We start from the raw sequence: 18,673 nt of genomic DNA on the forward strand, positions 1-18,673 counted from the left end.
ACCAGATTATTTTGTACATGTAACCATACTCATTGATTGTCCTGTGTGTGTGTGTGTGTGTGTGTGTGTGTGTGTGTGTGTGTGTGTGTGTGTGTGTACGTGTGCACGCAGTGTCTGAGGCAGATGGGAAAGCTGATGACCGAATGCTGGGCACACAACCCAGCCTCACGCCTCACTGCCCTAAGGGTGAAGAAGACTCTGGCCAAGATGTCCGAGTCACAGGACATTAAGCTGTGAGGGAGGCCCACGGCAGCTCCGAGAGAGGCAGCTCCAGCCCCGACCCCGACGCAGTGCAGATAGAGACAGTCTGCTAAGGGACTCCTCTGAGACTAGACGAGAAGAGTGAGGCCCGGGGCTTCATCCTGCTTTCTATGAAAGCTCCCCAGCCAGCAGAAAGGAGAGGTGCACCGGAGGAGAGAGTGCGCCCCCTGCTGGTGCTTACTTGACCCTCCTGACAGGCTAACATGAAGGACAGAGTGGGGAGAGAACATTAGCCATTACCTAAAGCCATTAATTTGATGTCAGACCTTTCTGTTGCCACATATAATGGTCTTCTTGGCTTTTTGTTTTTTAATCTAATGCTGTTCCACCATTTTCCCTCCAAGAGAAGAGACATTTTGGTTATTGCTCCATTGAAAAATAAAACATACTTGGTTAAATACGGTCTCAGAATGTTATAATCAGCAAAACAGCAACACGACATTGATTTCTGGTTGTTGAATTGAATAGTGTAAGATTATATCCTCTCGTAATGCCGTCCCTTTCTTCCATTGATGTGTGAAACGTTATTATTTCGATTGTTAATGAAGGTAAAGGTGGGATGATGCAGATGTGTGACAGAAACCTACTGGAGGCATTTTATTACTTTCAGGCCATTCACGTTTGCCTTGTACATATTTGTAACCCAAAATATGAATGTAAATAATGATACTGAAATGTAATTATGGATTAAGTAAAATGTTTTTCTTGCGTTTCCTGACCGTTTCCATTTTTTGCTTGTGCCTTATTTAACATGTACTTGTTTTAATATGTGAGGTTACAGTGATACCTGTCTGTAAATGGCGTGGATGAATGGTCTCCTAAGGTTGTATGTATCAGGTTAACATTCCCCCCCTAATAAAAAGGCTTCAAGTCCTACTTGTTGTGTCCTTGCCTGCAACTTCAAAAGCAGGAATATGCTTCCAGATCAACAGAACAAGGTTTGACAATCAAAAAGACTTTTGTATGGCTTTAGATGACTGCTTATTTTCCCTCAGTAGCACAAGCAATTATCATTAGCATAAATAACCATAACTGGCATCTGCATAATGTGCTGTAAAATATAAAATAGCAAGAAACCACAGCATCAGGCCAGGTGGTCAGCAGAACCCCCCCCGCCCCCCGCCCACATCCCCCAACTACACATTTACTAAATTCGTGTGCATTTATGTACCAAAATAATATTTTTTATGTGGCAATTTTCCAACATCTGTACCTCTTTATCCCTCAAAATTAAACAAGCTGCCTTTTTACTGCAGCTTTAACACTGAGATATATATGCAAACCACCTCTGTTCTCACTGGCTGCCCTTTATTGCGCTCATTCAAAAAACAGTGCAGGCTGAAACACTATGTAACTTCCAGTGTGAGTGGGCGGGGCTAAACTGCTGTACATTGAATAGCTAAATATATGTTTGTTATTGTGACAAAAACTATTCAAAACGGTGAAGCTTCATTTCCATAAATGGACCCTATAGACTGGAGAGTACATGGTACATCTTGAAACGTGTATACTATCAAACTTTTGATGAAGAAAAAGTAAGGAAACATCATTCTTTTATGATATGAGCCCTTTAAAATAAAATCATAAATACCCATGATCAAAAACTGCTGCCTGAAGGAACATAGTGGTGGGAATTCTTGGCTTAACTGTGTCAGTTGCAGATTTATCTGGAGCTGTTCAGCGTAATCAAAAGACATAATCTAATGCTCAGAAGTGTATATTGTGCATGATAATAATAAAAATGATCCTGATAACGATAAGCTGTATTGCCCACCCCTAATAATAATTCTATATGATCAAAACAAGCAAATTGAGGCCCAAGTTCAGTGTTGCATATAAATATAATTTATTTCTTGTTTAAAAATTCTTTCTTACATTTTGTACAGAAACTTCACAGAGGAGATGCAAGCTTTTGCAAATTACATCATGAACGTGCCATAAAAGAATAGGTAACATCCTCACTATAAATATAATATTCATAGCTATGGGAACTATGGAATGCAACTGCTAGCGCTTTTTTATGCAATGTACAATTTGTTTATAAAGGATGCAGAAGTTGCATAGACAGCTTTAGAAATTTGGACAACTTGTACAAGAGAAAAATGAAATGTGGCCAAAAAAACACAAAAAACTGAGACAGTGCTGATAACTGCAAAATACACTGAGATGGGACGGTTGCTTTGTAGAGGGATCCTGCAGAACTATCATACATGCATCCATCTGCTTTCTCATGAAACAGCTCTTTAATGTACAGCAGCTCTGTCTTGAACGGTCCACTAATCTGCTCTGCTTCACAACTGATTTTCCCTCATCCTGCATCCCAACATCTGCAAGTATAAATGTCTTCTCCACACCTTTTATATGGCTCTCATCTTTTAAGATCATAGAAATGCACAGGCCTCAAATAAGCAGTGCAGAGTCACCACTGCCATGAGACAAAGCTCTAGATTAGATGCACACAGGTCAGCGTCGCCGATGGTCTACAGGTGCTGCAGTATCAAAAAGAGCAAAGCACACGGCTGGACGGTTCCTCTGGAACTGGGTCAAAACCAAACCCCGTGGGATGAGGCGATGGGCGCGAGTTTCTCTGTCCACTGCATGATTTCCTGAAGTCGTCACCAGCCACATACGTCCATAAAATGACAGGTTCAACAGCTGACTGCGAGAGCCAGAAATACAGAACACAGCCCGAAACGGTGGAGAAACGTTTACAAAAACTCCTGACAGCACGACCTTGCTAAAAAATATTTGGTTCCTATTTTTTTTTCGTCTCTAAATTTTGTGATTAAATACAGATCACAATGCAACCGAATGCAATTAATAAGAAAACAATAACAGAAATCATATAACAATAACACTGTTAAGCTTTACAGTTACAATGTCTTTGAACGCATATTTACAGGCTGCATATTTTGCAAAATGTGTAGTTGGACAGAATGTCCACTAGGTGGCACTGTAAAAAATCAAAATTAGACAGGAGACACATGAAGGGTTAAAAAAGTAGAAAAATGGTAGGAGAAAAAAAGAGATACATAATGGGAATAATAATAAATGAGTATAAATAATGGAATCATTAAATATTTCATCTTAAAAGGAACTTTATCAACATCAGATCAATTTGAAGGGGAAAGCGTAAGGACTGACACGGGTTGATGGCGCTCGTGGGTTTGGATGTGATGGGGTGTTTGATTATTCCTCTCTGGGGCTCTGCCTACTCTCCTGCCTAGAACTGATTATCCTAACGTCAGAAAAAAGTGGAGTAGGTCCAATATCTGGACAGCAGAAGTCACGCGTTTCCTAAGAAACTGATTTGACAAATAAAAAGAAAGAAAGAAAGAAAAGAAACAAAAAAGGAAAGAAAATAAAGACTGTACTAGGAATCGTACAGACAGGGCTTAAAGTACGATGTCCTTAATTTTCTCCTTTTATCCATTCCTCTATATTTTGGCCATTCGAGTTGATTCGTTTTATATGTTGAAATGGGAAAGAAACCGTTTGTCTGTGAGTAGCTGGTCACTTCCTGTCATGGGCTGCCCGTGGAAGAGCTTGGTGGGATAGCCGCTGTGTCACAGTGCCTGCTGCGGCCCACTGCACCGCTGCAATCTGCAGCTGATGTTCCAGGCCGACGCTCTTCTCTCAGTGAATCATCCGTCGCGCTTCCAAGGGACGTCTTGCTCTCGCCTCGATGGATAGGTGTCAGTGCTCGGTTGCCATGGGCACGATGTTCTCATGGCGACCCATTTCCTCCAGTACAGCAGCCAGTCGGTTCAGGTTACCGTCAGGGAAGTGCTGCGCCTCCCACAGGTCCAAAATCACACCGGTCGGACTGGACTTAGTGGCAAAGTAGTTCAGATACCTGAGAGAGAGTGAGAGAAAGGGAGAGAGAAAGGTGGAACGAGTAGGAGGAGAAAAGGACGCAGGAAGAAGGAGAGACACACATGAATGGCTGCTCTTATATAGCGGGTAAGTGACACCCTTTTAATCTCAAAAAGCATATTTTTTTTCATCATAATGACCATAAAACTGTCTTTAAATTCAAAAATCCATTCCTCCATTTTGATCGTGCTGCGGTCGTTCCACCATTAGAGGAGTGAGCGGGGAGAAACGAGGGAGGGAGAGAGAGAGGGGAGAAGATTGAGGGGGGGGGGGGGGGGGGACTGGGGCAGATAGGGGAAGAGATGTGGGGCAAGCAGATAGAGACAGAGAAGGAGAGAGAGAGAAGAGAGGGAGGGCATCCAAAGCCTTCTGTAACACATCCCCCGTGCGCTCCTCCTCCCACCCCACCGCTGGCCCAGGCTCCTGCTGCTGCAGCAGATAAGGCGTCCCCCGCTGAGATGTGAACTCAATAACTGAAAACACAGTTTGCACTTCGCACACAAGCTGTCAAACACTGAGAAGTGGCAGCAAAAAGAGGGAGAAGATCCCTGCTAGCGGGACCCCTCCGCCGCCGCCTCGAACCCCATCCCTTTCTTCCTCTGTCACGCTCTCTTGCATACTCTCTCTCTCTCTCTCTCTCTCTCTCTCTCTCTCTCTCTCTCTCTCAGCTCTCCTAAAAACATCTTCTGAATGACCAAAGCCTGGCCTAGTCCGCCACTCTCCTGCTTCATAGTCAGCTTTGGCTGCGGGAGAGAGGAGGAGTCTTGTTGCTCTTTTGGGGTTGACCTTTGCCAAGAGGGACCCCGAGACAGCAGAGAGAGGATGTTGACAACTTATTTGCTGTTTACCTGTCCAGGTTGAGTTTGTGCGCCAGCATCCTCCAGTCGTTTCCTCGAGTCTGAGGGGCGTCCAGACTGCTGCACAGCTTCTGTCGGATGGACAGAGGGATGCGGAAGGCGTTGGGCCCCACCAAGGTGGTGATGTTGCTGGCTGGGTCCAGCAGAGAGGTGTCAATGCACTGAGAATCCTGAAGGGGGCAACAGAGAGGCAGCAAGGGTCAGTGATGCCAGCAGTCAAAGCAATTTCAGCTTTCATACAGGTCTCACTTTCTCTGCTCTGTAAACACACGGCTGCTGTTTTAAGAGACCATCATAACAGCCTAATCGTTTTGGCCTAATTACAATAAACCTAATGTTGGCATAATCATGATAAAAGTTTATTTTTAAGCTTTGAGAGCAATAAAGGGGCTATTAAATCCATTCATCCAGCAGAGCCAGTGTCCAGCACAGTTTGGTGTTTTCACTGCTCAAACACACCTGCTAGACCTGGTAATTAGGGGTGTTAGAGTGTGACTTTTTCACAGTATGATGATATAAAAAAGTGTGTGTTAAGCAACACAAGAAGATGGTAAAAAAAAAGGAAATCTAAAATATGAGCTGGTACATGCCTTTACAGTAATATATTACACAAGTAATATATAGTATTAGTAGTATATTACACTGACCCTGAGATCTAGACTTCTAAAAATCTCATATTGTCAGGCCAAATAGCGGCAAAACTATTCCATGTTTTTCTGAGCCACTGTGTTTAATTCACTGGATATCACTGAGATTAGTTTGGGAAACCCCTGAGCTCAGTGATGTTCTATTATCAGCATAAGCTAAAATCAACGTTGAGCTAAAAAAGTGCAGCTGGCTTTCAGTGTACAGCTGTGAGCCAAACGGCTAACTTCACTAACTTCTGTGTATCATCATGTGATATTTAGCTAACTATGCTAAAAGGCGCAAATAAAGAATAGCTGAACTGAGAAACAACTGTCAGATATTTGCAAAGTTGTTAGGTTTATTTGTTGTTTGGTGTGTTTGGTGTGTGATCTTATTATCCGCTTAACAAGCCAGTGTTATTACACACTTCTGTAACCTAATAATAGCTCCATAAGTTTGCATTGAAGTTCCTGTTGTTACTGAATTATAAGCCTTTGTATGAAATAAACTTGGATTGTTAAGAGGTTAATTAGCTAAACATTACTAACATAATAATAATAATAATAATAATAACTTTATGTAGATGGGATATACATATTTAAAGTTGAGCTCAAAGCTCAAAGTGCTTTACAGTGTGAACTAAAAACAGCTGAGAAAAAACAGGAGGTAGTCAGCTAAAATCAGCAAACAATAACATGCAACAAACATGACAAAAAATATGACATTTATAAAATAAAAAAATAGAATATAACAAAATAACTTGGAAAAAATGAAGTAAAAAGTGACAAAAGTAAGGAATACAATGAAAGCTAGTTAAATGCTGACGTGAACAAGTACGTTTTAGCTGTTTAAACTGTGACAGAAGGAGCTGACCAATATTTTGTGGTATTTTTAATATTTACTGTGTTCAGACCTTTGGTGCATAAAAACAAAAGGTAGCTTCACCACTTTTTAAAAGATCCATATGTGGAATATGGAGAAGGCTGGCACTGGATGAACTAAGGGCACAATTTGTTAGGAAGTCAGATGTATGAAGGTGCTGCAGGATTAAGAGTTTTAAAAGCTAAAAATAACCATTTTTCAGCCAGGTCCAAAAGAAAGAATTATGCTAAGACTGGTGTTATATGACTGTGTTTTCCTTGTACTTTTCTAGTACTAGTAAGAATATTTTCTTGCTGCTGTTTTTTGTACAACCTGTAGTTTTACTACTACTAGTCTACCACCTCTATGAAGTTTTCGTCTCCTGTGTGTACAGAAATGTGAAGGATGTCACTCTAATGCATTTTAGGTGGAGCTGAGAAGGACAGATAACTGCAAAATAGGGAGAACCACTGATTTAAGCAACTTGTAAACAAGAACAGACAGAAGTGCATTTTGGAAACTCAACAATAGACTAAAAGTCTGATCACACAATGTTTCTCACAATGAAACGTAACAACCCTGCAGCCAATTCAACAAGTGTTTCAGCAGAAAAATCGTCCAGCTATGTTGGTGTAAGGCCCTCCAGAGCCAGAACTGATGTCACCTGCTATAAGGCATAAAGGGAACCTAAACATTATATCTGTTAATAATATGTATATGGAGACCACTGGCTGGAACTGAAGAATGTATTTTTTTAACCAATATATTTACTCAGAGATTAGATTTCTTTTAAAGCGGTCAAGAAGAGGTCTTCTTGCTTCTATGTAAGCCCATTTGTGGAAGAAATTATGAATAAATCATCTATTCCAAATGATTCACTTATTTGCTGAACCAAAAGTCTGAGGCGTGTTAGACAGTTAGGCAGAGCTGTCTTTTGTTAGGTGGTTGAAAAAAAAACTTGAGCAGTCTGTGTAGGGCCCGCTGGGAGCTGGGGAGGGAAAGTAAACACTGCTTCAAAATCTGTGAGATCCCAACTCTCAGGACATCATGACAATTAGCTGAGAGCCCGGTGGCTCATTTTGGGTTCTCCTGGGAGCATGTCTTGATAGCAAAGAGACAAGAGAGAGAGTGAGTGAGACAGAGAGTGAGCGAGGAAGAGAGAAATAAAGCAGACGGCCTGCCGTCATGGGCAGTCAAGAGAGGAGGGAAGGTCAACTGCGTGATGCAGCAAAAAACACGAAATTTGCCTCATATTAAGGCCCAGAAAGGCGTCCCTCATCACTGTGACACTGTATTCTCATAGTCAGCTTCCCTTTGTGAGCAGATGTCAGTGGGGGACTGGAGGCTGATTAGCCCTCCCCTGCGTTCTGTGCACAGTTCTGATAAAAAAAAAGTGCCTCAGAATTCGGGCTCCCTTAAAGCGCAGAGGCTCATCAAAGGCAGCTAAACAGCGTTGTTTAACCCCTGACTCCGCTCGCAGACGCAGAATGTCTCCAGAAGAGAGTAGATGCACTCGGGGCAGAGAATATGGAGGCTGTAATGGGTATGTTTTAGGCGGCGGCGTCCTGTGACAGCTCTGAGCGTATGAGTCAGAGCTGGTTTAGTAGAGGAGCCATATGCACAGCACAGGTAGTTAGTGTAACAATGTGTTGCTGCAGGGATCCAAACCCACCACTCTTACCACTACCATGCAGTGCTAACAGTGAGAACATGGGATCTACAGGTCTGCTATTTAATTTAGAACCTTTTCAATGCCAGCTGCAGAGCAATTTAAGACTACAGGCACAACAGGCTTCATATTCATTTTTTGTTTATTTTAGCAGGAAACCAGGCGTCCAACAACCACCCTTGAATATTGCTGCAGTAAACTACTGTTACGTAGTCAGTGAAACTCTAGTGTACAACTTTGGGTAACACTTTATTATTAAGGTAACCTACATGACTTCAAAACATGTGCATAAGAAATGACTGTTGCATTTATCAAACAAAATTGAGGATTTTTATGAACAGTTTATGTCAGTAATAGATGACATAAGATGTTTTATGAGGTAAATGACACTGTATTAACATAAGGGGCCTTAGACTAAAGTGAGAGACATTTGATTAATTTATAACACTGTTATGAATCAAGCATTAGAACTTCATAAGGCAGAAGCCTAGTTAAGCACCGCAAATGTTCTATGAAAGATTTTGAAGCCCTCCTGTATATATGAATGACTTGATTGAGTTGATTTTGCAAGTAAATATAAGTTAACACTTCTATAGGGACTAAACTTATATGTTGTGATTTGCTGCTAGTTTTATCACACAACTTAACATATTAGGGAAAAGTAAAACATAAATATATAATGTACCATAACTTTTTCACAGGACACATTTTGTAGCTCTTCCAGTATGATTCAGAAAACAGACAGCAATGATGCACTGAAATGTGCAGATGTGTTCTCTGTAGAGGAAGCAGTAACTTATTTTCACTTAGGAACTCACCAAAACATGTCATCTGCCCTCTGTACATATACATATACATACAAAACTACTGTACTTCAGGAAACGTTGAAAGACCCTTGATGTATATTATTATTTTACTTGAGTAAAAATATGAGTTCTAGAGTTTCTTCACAAGTACAGAAGTACAAAATGACTTGCTTTTAAATGCTACTTAAGCATCAAAAGCAAATGTGCTGTGAGTTATTACTGTTATGTCTAATTATTTTGCTGAACCATTATCTATCTTAGATCTGTGTGGAAAACAGACTAAATTTCTTCTTAATAGAAATTGTACTTTAACTGAAGTAGAAATATACAGAACTGATCTAAGGTGATCTTAACTGGGCCTCTACCTTACAAGTTATATTACTTGGTAAAGATGCTTAAGAACAGTTTTAAAAATGGTTAGTTTGAGGCCCCTTATGTCAATACAATGTCATTTACTTCTTGCCATCTTGTACATTAAGTATTATCTTTTTAAATATGCTATTCAGTGTTTATGCATGTGTTATGCTAAGTCCCTATGAAAAAAAAGTGTTAGCCAACTCTTCATGAGGAAAATCTTTTTTTTTTCTTTGAGCAATAAGGCAATGTCTGTGGGGAACGTCCCACCCCAAATGTCTAATGTCACAATTTCACTTAAAAAGAAAAAAAGAAAACAAAAAACAAAAGTGCTGCATTCACCACAATCTCTATATTCACATTTTTTAACTATGTTTGTGTAACATGTACAATATAAATGCACAGATCACTTCTGTCCACTATTCTGACAAAAAATAAGAACAGATGACCACTAAATGTTCTGGGGGAACAAATCTCAGGAATGCAGTGTGCAAGATAAAATTTGAGAATTAATGAGACTACAGCCATTCAGTAAATGTGTCAAGATAAGATCTGGCCCCATCATTTGATTAGGAGAGAAAACGGGAGGGGGCAGCAGGGGTATCATACCCTGGGGGGCCTCTTTCTGCAGATTTCCCTACATCAAACACAATTCATTCAGTGGCATTACACTGTTACATATTTATGACCTTGAAATGTAATATTTTTAAAAGCCTTCATTTAATTCACTTTTAATGTAAGGAGTCAAGAATACAATGTAACATGAGACTAACTGTCCTGACAATGAAAACTTCTCTGGAAGTGAACGTGCAGTCAGACGGCCTGTATAAACTTGCAAACTCATGAATTTCTGGTACACCCCAAAGGAAGTCACATTCAAACAGCTGGCAAAGGTGTAAATGCAAATGATAAACTTGGGGGAAGCTTCATGTCATCCACGTTCACAAGATGTGGCTTAACGTCAGTAAGTAGATTCTCTATGATTAGGTGTGTATTGCTAGCTGTGTGTTGCAGTGTGGAGTGTGCTCTGACCTCGGACAGGGTGGTGTTGAGCTGGAAAATCTGACCCTCGCCCTCCACCTGGCGCACACACAGCTTGCAGGCCAACTCCACTGTACTGGCACTGAAGCGCTCCAGAGTAAAGGTGCAGTGCAGGTTCCTCTGAGAGCCACTCCACACGTGCTGGAATGGCAGCTCCTGCGGAGAGTCAGAGAGAATTTAACTGAAACTGAAGCTATACAGATAAATACAGAGAATGAAAGAGAGAGACAGAGGGAGAGATACAGACAGACGGTGAGAGAGGGAGGAATACAGAGAGACAGAGACAGGGGGGGGGCTGGTAGGGAGAGAGAGGGAGGGAGAGAGACAGAGAGAGATACAGACAGACAGGGAGAGAGAGAGAGAGAGAGAGAGAGGCTCAAATAAACAGGGAGAAAGAGAAACAGAGACAGATGGGGAGGGAGAAGGAGAGAACGTGAGAGAATGAGTGTGATATAGACAGACAAGGAAACAGAGGAGAGAGAAAGAACGAGTAAGTGACAGAGAAATAGAGAGGGGGAGAGAGGAAAACAGAAAGAATGGCATGTTATACAGTACATATGCCAGAAAGACAGAGGCAGAAGAACAGAAAGAGCAGATATGCCCTCATTCACCACTTTCTACCAAATCCATTTTGACCTGCCTGTCAGGAGCTATTTGTTAAGAGATGCTTCCATGGCCTTGAGCTGTCACCAGAGTGACAAAATACACTGGAGTACATGCAGCAATACTGAAGCTGGTCTCTACAGGGCTGGACAGTAGTACCTGGTACTTGGCTAGGAGTTTGCTCTTCCACAGGGTGTGGGGTACGTCGTGCAGGGATAGCCGCAGGTTGTGGGTGCTGTCCTTGAAGTTCAGGGTCTTTGGTTCGTCCAGGAGCTTTCCGCCCATCTGTTTCTCCATCTGCAGCACCTCCTACAGGCCACACAAACATGCCAGACGAGTCATTGGACTTGCCATTGAAAGCCATCACGGACTGAACACGCTCATGTACTTATGGTTTCAGTCATTAGCCAGATGACACACTTTACTGAATGACTTCTCAATGATGTTTTGTTGTAAATTTCTTCTGCGCATTGTGCTACTGGCATTTGCTTCGATTGTTGTCTTTTCCTTTATGTACACTGCATAATGTCTACAGTTTTATTTAACCCCTATATTTTTAGATTCAATCTAGATCATTGCCATGCTCGAGACAAAGCAGAAAAATGGTCTGAAAAGGCCGTGAATGAGATGCGCTGGCATGCTCGCGATTCAGAGGGCAGATTCTCTGTGTGTCTGAGAACAGTTGGCTGATGGATATTCTATTCAAATGAATGTGCTCTTTCTTCCTCTCTGCGGCGTGGAAACTGAATGTGTGCCTGCTACCTCCTACTATTCATCTGCTGCTCTCTCCCACATGCCTGCGGGAGGGCCACACACATACATATACACATGCAAATGCATGTACATATATACATGCCTCCCCAAACACATATATACATGTGCAAGAACAACCAACACAACTATATGAAATACATGTGCAAAAATGCAGCTGCAAGCAAAGACACGTATACAAGCACAAACACACTGTGCCTATTGCTAAATCAGTTCTCTCACAGTGTACAAGGCCAAAGTGAAATTTCTGCACTTGAAGTAAGAGTGGGCGATACTGCAAAAATGCAATATACTGCAACATCACAATATGCGAAAAAATGTGTATCATGATTTTTCATTTCTCTGAGGTTTGTGATGTTGGATCTATTAGCAAAACAGCAGTGCCACATTTAGAAAAGCCCAATAAATGTTTTATTTACTTATTTATTGAATTAATTTGTTGTTCCAAGTTTTGCAAAAATAGTTTTATTACCACTTTATTTGGAGGCTACTTATAAAAGAACTTCACAAAAGATAAATATGCATTTCATGAAGAATTTGTAAAGCGGTATGTGTATATATGAATAGCTTATCTCAGCATGTGTAAGATGAGACAGTGCTTTATGATGTAAATGACACTGAATGGACATAAGGGCCTTTCAAGCAATAGTTGTTCCATTTATACCACTGTTATGAAGCATCATTCGCCAGTAAAGTAAATAAAATATATACTTTATATGTAGGAGGCTATGATATAAAGAATGTTACTGAAATAAGCACAGAGCATAATTGATAGCCATCCAAAGCTGCTTGATCCTACACATTCTATATAGTTACTATGAATGGCCGTTGTGGTTTACAGGCTCTCTATAAAAGCTCTTTTATTGATACACAGTTTTTTCAGTGTTCAAGAAGTACACAGTAGTTCAAGAAGTACTGATATACCTGATATACAGAAAAGCATATTACAATCACTTGTCATACTGCCTACCCCTACCTTGAAGCTTCATTCAAAAGAAGGGGATCAGACTCACTTTCAGGGCATCCTGGGTGTCGTCCAGGCAGTACACCCGGATGTTGTACTCCAGGGCAGTGCAGGTGACAGGGCCGAACACGGCCAGTTTAAGTCTCTTTGTGGTGGCAGCGCTCACTGACTGACCCACCAAGCAGTATGTGCCCAGAGTCTCCGTCAAAATGTGACATGCCTCCTCATCCATCTGAATGTAGCAGGGAGTGGTGAAGTTTTCCTCTCCCACCACCACCACGTCCTGAAAACACACACAGGCAAAGAGAGCAAATATATCAGCCAATCAACCAATAAGAGGCTTATTTGTGCGAGAACATCCATCGTAGCTTCATTAAAGCTAAAAAAGATTTTACTGTTGTTCTGTCTCATCACAGTCATGTTTTAAAGAAGGACTGAAATAGTGTCTGCACACAGTAAGAAGAGCATTTTTTGGTCTGCATTCTTGGTCCGAGATGGAATACAGTCTGACTAGACCTGATCCAGGCAACACCAAGTCTGAACCTGAATTTGATGCCCACAAAAAAGTTTTTAGGCCAAAATTGATCTGAGCTGACTCATTATTACCCAAAGTGCCAAAACCTGATAGGCTAGTGCTGGTTAAATCAACAACAATCAACAACAGCCATTAATACAGCATAAATAAGTACATAACAATTATGTTAAAATATATAGTAGAATAAACAGGTGTTCACAGTTAAGTTGAAGAAATTTATTTATCAGAAAAATGCCTTTGAACAACATCCTAAGTTTTTAATCTGGATAAACTTTCCACTGTGCAGTGGCAGGAAAGTCTAGCCTTCACATCTTTAATCTCAAAACTCTATTTCTTTAGACAGAAACAGCCCAGTAGACAGTAAGTACAAAACAGAGAAACAATTTAAAGGCTATAGCAACAACGCCAACTGTATATGTATTATTCAATATAGATGAATTATTCAATGTTGTAAGCTAAACATAGTTCTAGTATCCACTAACACTGTCAGCTGAAATTACTGAAAAATTCATAATAGTTACTGGATAATAAGTCTGAAGTTTAAGGGGTTGGCATGTCTCTACAGCTTTAAAAGTATATCTTGAATTAATACGAGGTGCTGGAGATTGCCAGTCAATAAGGTAATAGCGCACAGACCCCCCACAGCTGACCACTGTGATAGCGACCGTGTCAGGATCTCTCTAGCGCTTTCATTATGGCCATCCGAAGCGACGGATCTCAAGCTGCGGCTCTTCTTCCTCTATTAGTTCTAATCCCGATGCTTTCACGGGCTCCGCACTGTCATTAATTTCATCCCATTATGAGAGAGAGAAAAGGAATTAAAATACTTTATTGTCAGCTTGGCCATTAAACAGCAGTATTATGACTGGTCATTAGCCTCTGTAACGGGTCCTAAGGGAGCGCCGGATTGGAGAGCGTTAGTGAGATAATGAGAAAACAGTGTGAGGAAAGTGGGCTAATGCCTTCCAGAACTGATTTATTTACCCAAACCCTCAGTCAATCTATCACAGCATAACATGCTGGTCCTTCAGAAAATAACTTTGAGCAGAACGAGCTCTGAAAAACAGAGGATGAAACCTCTTCACCATGCCTGTGTGTTCTAATGGGCTCCAAGTGTTGCTGGAAAATAGACTACATGAAAACTGCAATACATATATCTAAAAAAAATAAAATCACAGAAATCAGACATGCCTTCGAAAAAGTGTTCTACAAAATCACATCACATCAAAAATGGTCAGGTCGTCATCATGGGAGAGACTCATAAATACAGCCCAGAGAAACATCTTTCAAAATGACTCATGTGCCTTCACCAGGGATATGTATTTTGACAGAGCACTTCATTTGCGAGAAGGGAAACTGAGAAAGCAATATTTACTAGCCACATGTGTTCTGCCTTCAGTGAGGAGAAAGGGAAAAAAACTCATCTACGGACGCCATCTAAACTTACCACCCATCATCCACGGATATTACTCGCTGCATGTCTGACAGCCACGAGATGTCATCAATAGCTGTGTCTTTGTTTAAACGGCTGAAACGCACATTTAGTTTTATTGGTCTCACTGTTGGTATTCATCAAAGTCACACTGCTGTGATGAGATGTGAATTTCTTTCACTGTTTATTCCCCCCCAAAAAATTCCCACCCTCTCCCATTCTGGAAGGAGTCATCGTGAACTGTTTTGCAGAATCAGGCATGTTTTGGAACGTACAGAGGATTTATGGTGGCGCGGGGGCCCATGAGGAGAGAAATGGACTTGGTGAAGTGAGTAATCTGCTGCTCGCTGGAGTGACCGAGACTGCAGTCCCCATAGACTTACCCACTCAAGAACCTCTCTCTCTCTCTCTCTCTCTCTCTCTGGAGAGAGTCTGAGCTCTGCCCTTAATCACTCTATCCTCAATGTCTCCTCCATTCCTCTCCTGCACCCTTCATTTTACACCTTTCTCTCAGGTCCTCTCTTTCTCATATTTCTAAACTTAGATTTGAAGAAGAAAACATCTTCCAAGGCACTCGATGTTCAGCGTACTGGAAACAAGCTCTTAAATCATAAAAATAATTTTGAACTGTGCAGGAAAAGTATGCGAACTCTCAGCAACAGGGTTGAAGAAACAACGCTTGCATTGTTCCGTTCAAAAAAAAAACTGTAAAAACTCATTTCCCCCCCAGCATTTTAATGTATCTTGTCAGAGGAAAACAGCACCACACTTTTGTGGGTCCTGAGGCCAGTGTTTCAGCAGTATCCTTATGAATCGCTAAAGGCTAGCCAAGAGTGCTTTATGTTTGAGAAGATGAGACAAGGTCACAGGCTGTTGCTAAGCAGCTCAAAAGCTGTGAGGGTCTGTGGGGAGATGAATGTGGAGTCACAGTGATGCCAGAGCAGCGACTTTGACAGCAGCTTGGAGCAATCTGAAAGAAATCACCCATGTTTCTGGCTGATTTGCTTCACTTTGGTTGTGAGTCACAGTCACTCTTGTGATGGAAAAAATGCAAAAAACAAACACTGCATTCCTGGTCAGTTGGGTGGTTTTTATAAATAATGTGCTTGAGCGTTATAATCACCATTAAATAAATGCAATGTCTATACACTATAATCACCATTTGGCATTTACCCAGCATGAGGCAAAAGCTAGTGTAATTGGTGGTATAATGACAGCGCGTGAGAGAGATGAGTGCGTTCTGAGGAGAGCTATGAGAGTGCGGGGCTTTTGCATAGGCTGCCGCTTCCTCACATGTGCCTCATGCATGGCTAATTAGAGCGCTGGCATTGTGTTTGCGTGTGATAACAATAAAGGGCAGTGGCTGGGTGTGAGCGGGGGCTTTGTTCGCAGATACGCCCCCAGCCCGCACCCAAGATAACCAACTTCTCCTCGTTGCCCCATGTTAATGACAAGGCCGGCGGGTGGCCTGCGCTATCTCCGGCTCATGCGTGTGCTCAGCCTCTGCGAAAAAAAAGTAAAAAAAAAAAAAAAGTCCCATCTTCTCCTCTCTGAAGCCTGGAGAGCGAGGCGCAGGGGAGGCACAGGCACCGTCTGCCTGATAACAGACTGTTCTCCATCGCCATCTAATTAACTCTGGGTTCTGTTTACCAGAGCTCGCACAGCGTGGCGCGAGCGTGGCTTCGGCTCTCTCTCTCTCTTCGCTTGATCTCTTCCTCTTTGCTCTCTTCTGCTGGTTGCTTTTTGCGCCGTTTGTGCCGAAACAGCTGTCGCGTGTCCGCCGTGCTATCTGGCGACAGCATGGGTTCATCCGGCTCAGCGGCCGCGGGGAGGCTGGACCAGGGTCCCGCAGGAGGCCTGAGCCAAGACGCACGTGTGTGTGTGAAGGCAGAATCTTTCACTCCCTTCATAAATGTTTACTCTATGTTTGTGTGATCCTTCCTCATTAACTGCACGATGTCCCAAGTTCAGAGATCAATCACTGAATGACCTTCTCACAGCCCTTCCCACTTACCTCCCACTGGCCCTGCTGTGATTGGTTCTTCAGCTGAATGAGCCAGTCCTCGCTGTCAGCCTCGGCACAGTGGTGCATGGTGATGATGACCGGGCGGGTCAGCAGGGCTCCTGGAGGACCACAGCTCACCACCGGGCTTAGAACAGTCTGGGTGTCGTCCACTGAAGGCCTGTGGCCAAGCAACAGACACAGGATCAGCACACAAAATTAGCTGGCTTGTGAAAATAGAGTCAGTGACAGACTCTCTGTTCATCAGGGTGTTTCATGAAATACATCTGACACAAAATCTATAAGGCAATAATGTGAATGTCTAGCATCTATTAAGGCCCAAACAATGTATTGGTGGCTTGTGCAGATTTATCCCTAGCGGAAAAAATGTCAGAGATAGAACACTGATATTCTTAAGTGGCTTGTTTACTGTAATAAACTTACAAACTATAGAACTGCTCATTCTTTTAAGCTTGAAAACAAAACATCCTTATTGAAATAACATTTTACATGAGGATAACATGTTTCAACATAGAACAATGTAAAAATGGGGAAAAAAGACAAAACTATGGAAACAGTAAAGAACGCATGGAAGCTCCTCCTCCTGCATGGCATTATTTATACTGTTTATAGAGATGTAAAAATGGCAAAACTGTGGCGATGTGCATCACAGAGAATGGATATTTAGTGTCCAACAACATGAAAGTCATCATTTTTCTTCATTCAATTTTTGTTAAAAATATTATGAGAATACTGAGTGCCCAGTATCATGGATCAAATCGAACTGTGGGCTAATTGTTACACAACATTGTTAATGTTTTAAGACTTTGTGAGTTACTGCTTTTAATTTGAGTTTAAGAAATGTGACAACTGAGAATGGACAATCATACAAGACCACTTACAGATGCCTACTGACAGCTGTATCAGTAACTAAAGTGATCAGTGAGCCCATATAAAATTATACTGACTGACATTATTGGTTATCTGTATTTTTATCAGATTTGGTAGCAAAATTTTCATATGAGATGGGCCATAATGTCTAGACTAGGAGTTCCCAGTGGACTTGCAGTCCACTCAACCAACCACAAAAACCTCTGTGGCCCACAAGATGACTTTACCAACTTGACTGTTTTCATATGCAAGCAAATATCACAATGTATATCACAACTCAATAATCAAAGCAGCCTATTGAATTTTGCTTGACAATTTTGTGACACATAAATTCCATACGATCAAAAAGAGAAACTTTCCACACTGACTTGAACACTGAAATTGAAACATAAATAGCTACTAACTGCATTGTGCATTATGAGACCAATTGCATGAGCCTGTCCTGAATATTCAAGCATTTGGGTTTTCATTTTTGAAAATAATCATCACAAACATAATATTAGTCATGTTTAAATTACTGGTTAGGTTAACTGTTTAAAAATGATGTCTACTGTATGTGTATAAAAGTGACTGTTAACGACAGTAGTAACCCTAGTAGTCTCACCACTGCCTACTGGGGATGGGGGGGCACGGATGGGGGGGGCAGGGATGGGAGGGGGGGGGGCTGGGAGGGGTGCGGCTGAGGTTGAAAACCACTGATATAGACAGTATGTTAATCATGATAATGAGCAACACTGGCTCTGAAAGAAAATGAGATGCATTTTTGCACTGTGGTGGCTACTGGAAGGAAACTGCACAGGAGGCACTTGGACTCCAACTCTCATTATGTTGTTTGTCAGGGCCAAGCTGGAGGGGGCGGTGGAAAATGTGAGGAGCATGGCATGGGGCGAGACTTGAGGGGTGGACAGATGATTTTCCTTCTGATCATGGTGCGTCTGGCTGGGTGTGCGGTGCTGATGAATGTGGGAGTTGGCGGGAGTGTGTGTGCGTGATTGGAGAGGGAGGTTACCTCATGGTCTCCTTCCTGTGCACCGTCACATACATCTCATACACTCGTCCCTGAGGGATAGCACCTGCTGGCACCAACAAGCTCACGCCTGTGGGGAGACACACCCACGCACAC

At 41.9% G+C, this 18,673-nt stretch overlaps 2 protein-coding genes across 3 annotated transcripts in view; one reads left to right on the forward strand and one right to left on the reverse strand.

Moving 5' to 3' along the window:
• Positions 1-1,137, forward strand: part of bmpr1bb (bone morphogenetic protein receptor, type IBb) — a 142,096-nt gene extending 140,959 nt beyond the window's left edge. The window contains exon 13 of the mRNA XM_017710746.2: positions 112-1,137. Within this exon, the coding sequence (XP_017566235.1) occupies positions 112-237 (126 nt within the window). The 3' untranslated portion in view covers positions 238-1,137. The remainder of the gene's footprint in view (positions 1-111) is intronic.
• A 946-nt stretch (positions 1,138-2,083) lies between these two features.
• The window catches only part of unc5c (unc-5 netrin receptor C), a 165,509-nt gene continuing 148,919 nt past the window's right edge, over positions 2,084-18,673 (reverse strand). For both annotated transcript variants that reach the window (XM_017710748.2, XM_017710747.2), the window contains 7 exons: positions 18,560-18,647; positions 16,672-16,840; positions 12,740-12,973; positions 11,115-11,264; positions 10,344-10,508; positions 4,986-5,164; positions 2,084-4,117 (listed from right to left, as the gene is read on the reverse strand). In XM_017710748.2, the coding sequence (XP_017566237.1) occupies positions 3,958-4,117; positions 4,986-5,164; positions 10,344-10,508; positions 11,115-11,264; positions 12,740-12,973; positions 16,672-16,840; positions 18,560-18,647 (1,145 nt within the window). In that variant the 3' untranslated portion in view covers positions 2,084-3,957. The remainder of the gene's footprint in view (positions 4,118-4,985; positions 5,165-10,343; positions 10,509-11,114; positions 11,265-12,739; positions 12,974-16,671; positions 16,841-18,559; positions 18,648-18,673) is intronic.

This window comes from Pygocentrus nattereri, chromosome 18 (genome assembly GCF_015220715.1).
Source record: "Pygocentrus nattereri isolate fPygNat1 chromosome 18, fPygNat1.pri, whole genome shotgun sequence".
In the NCBI taxonomy this organism is placed as follows: Eukaryota; Metazoa; Chordata; class Actinopteri; order Characiformes; family Serrasalmidae; genus Pygocentrus; species Pygocentrus nattereri.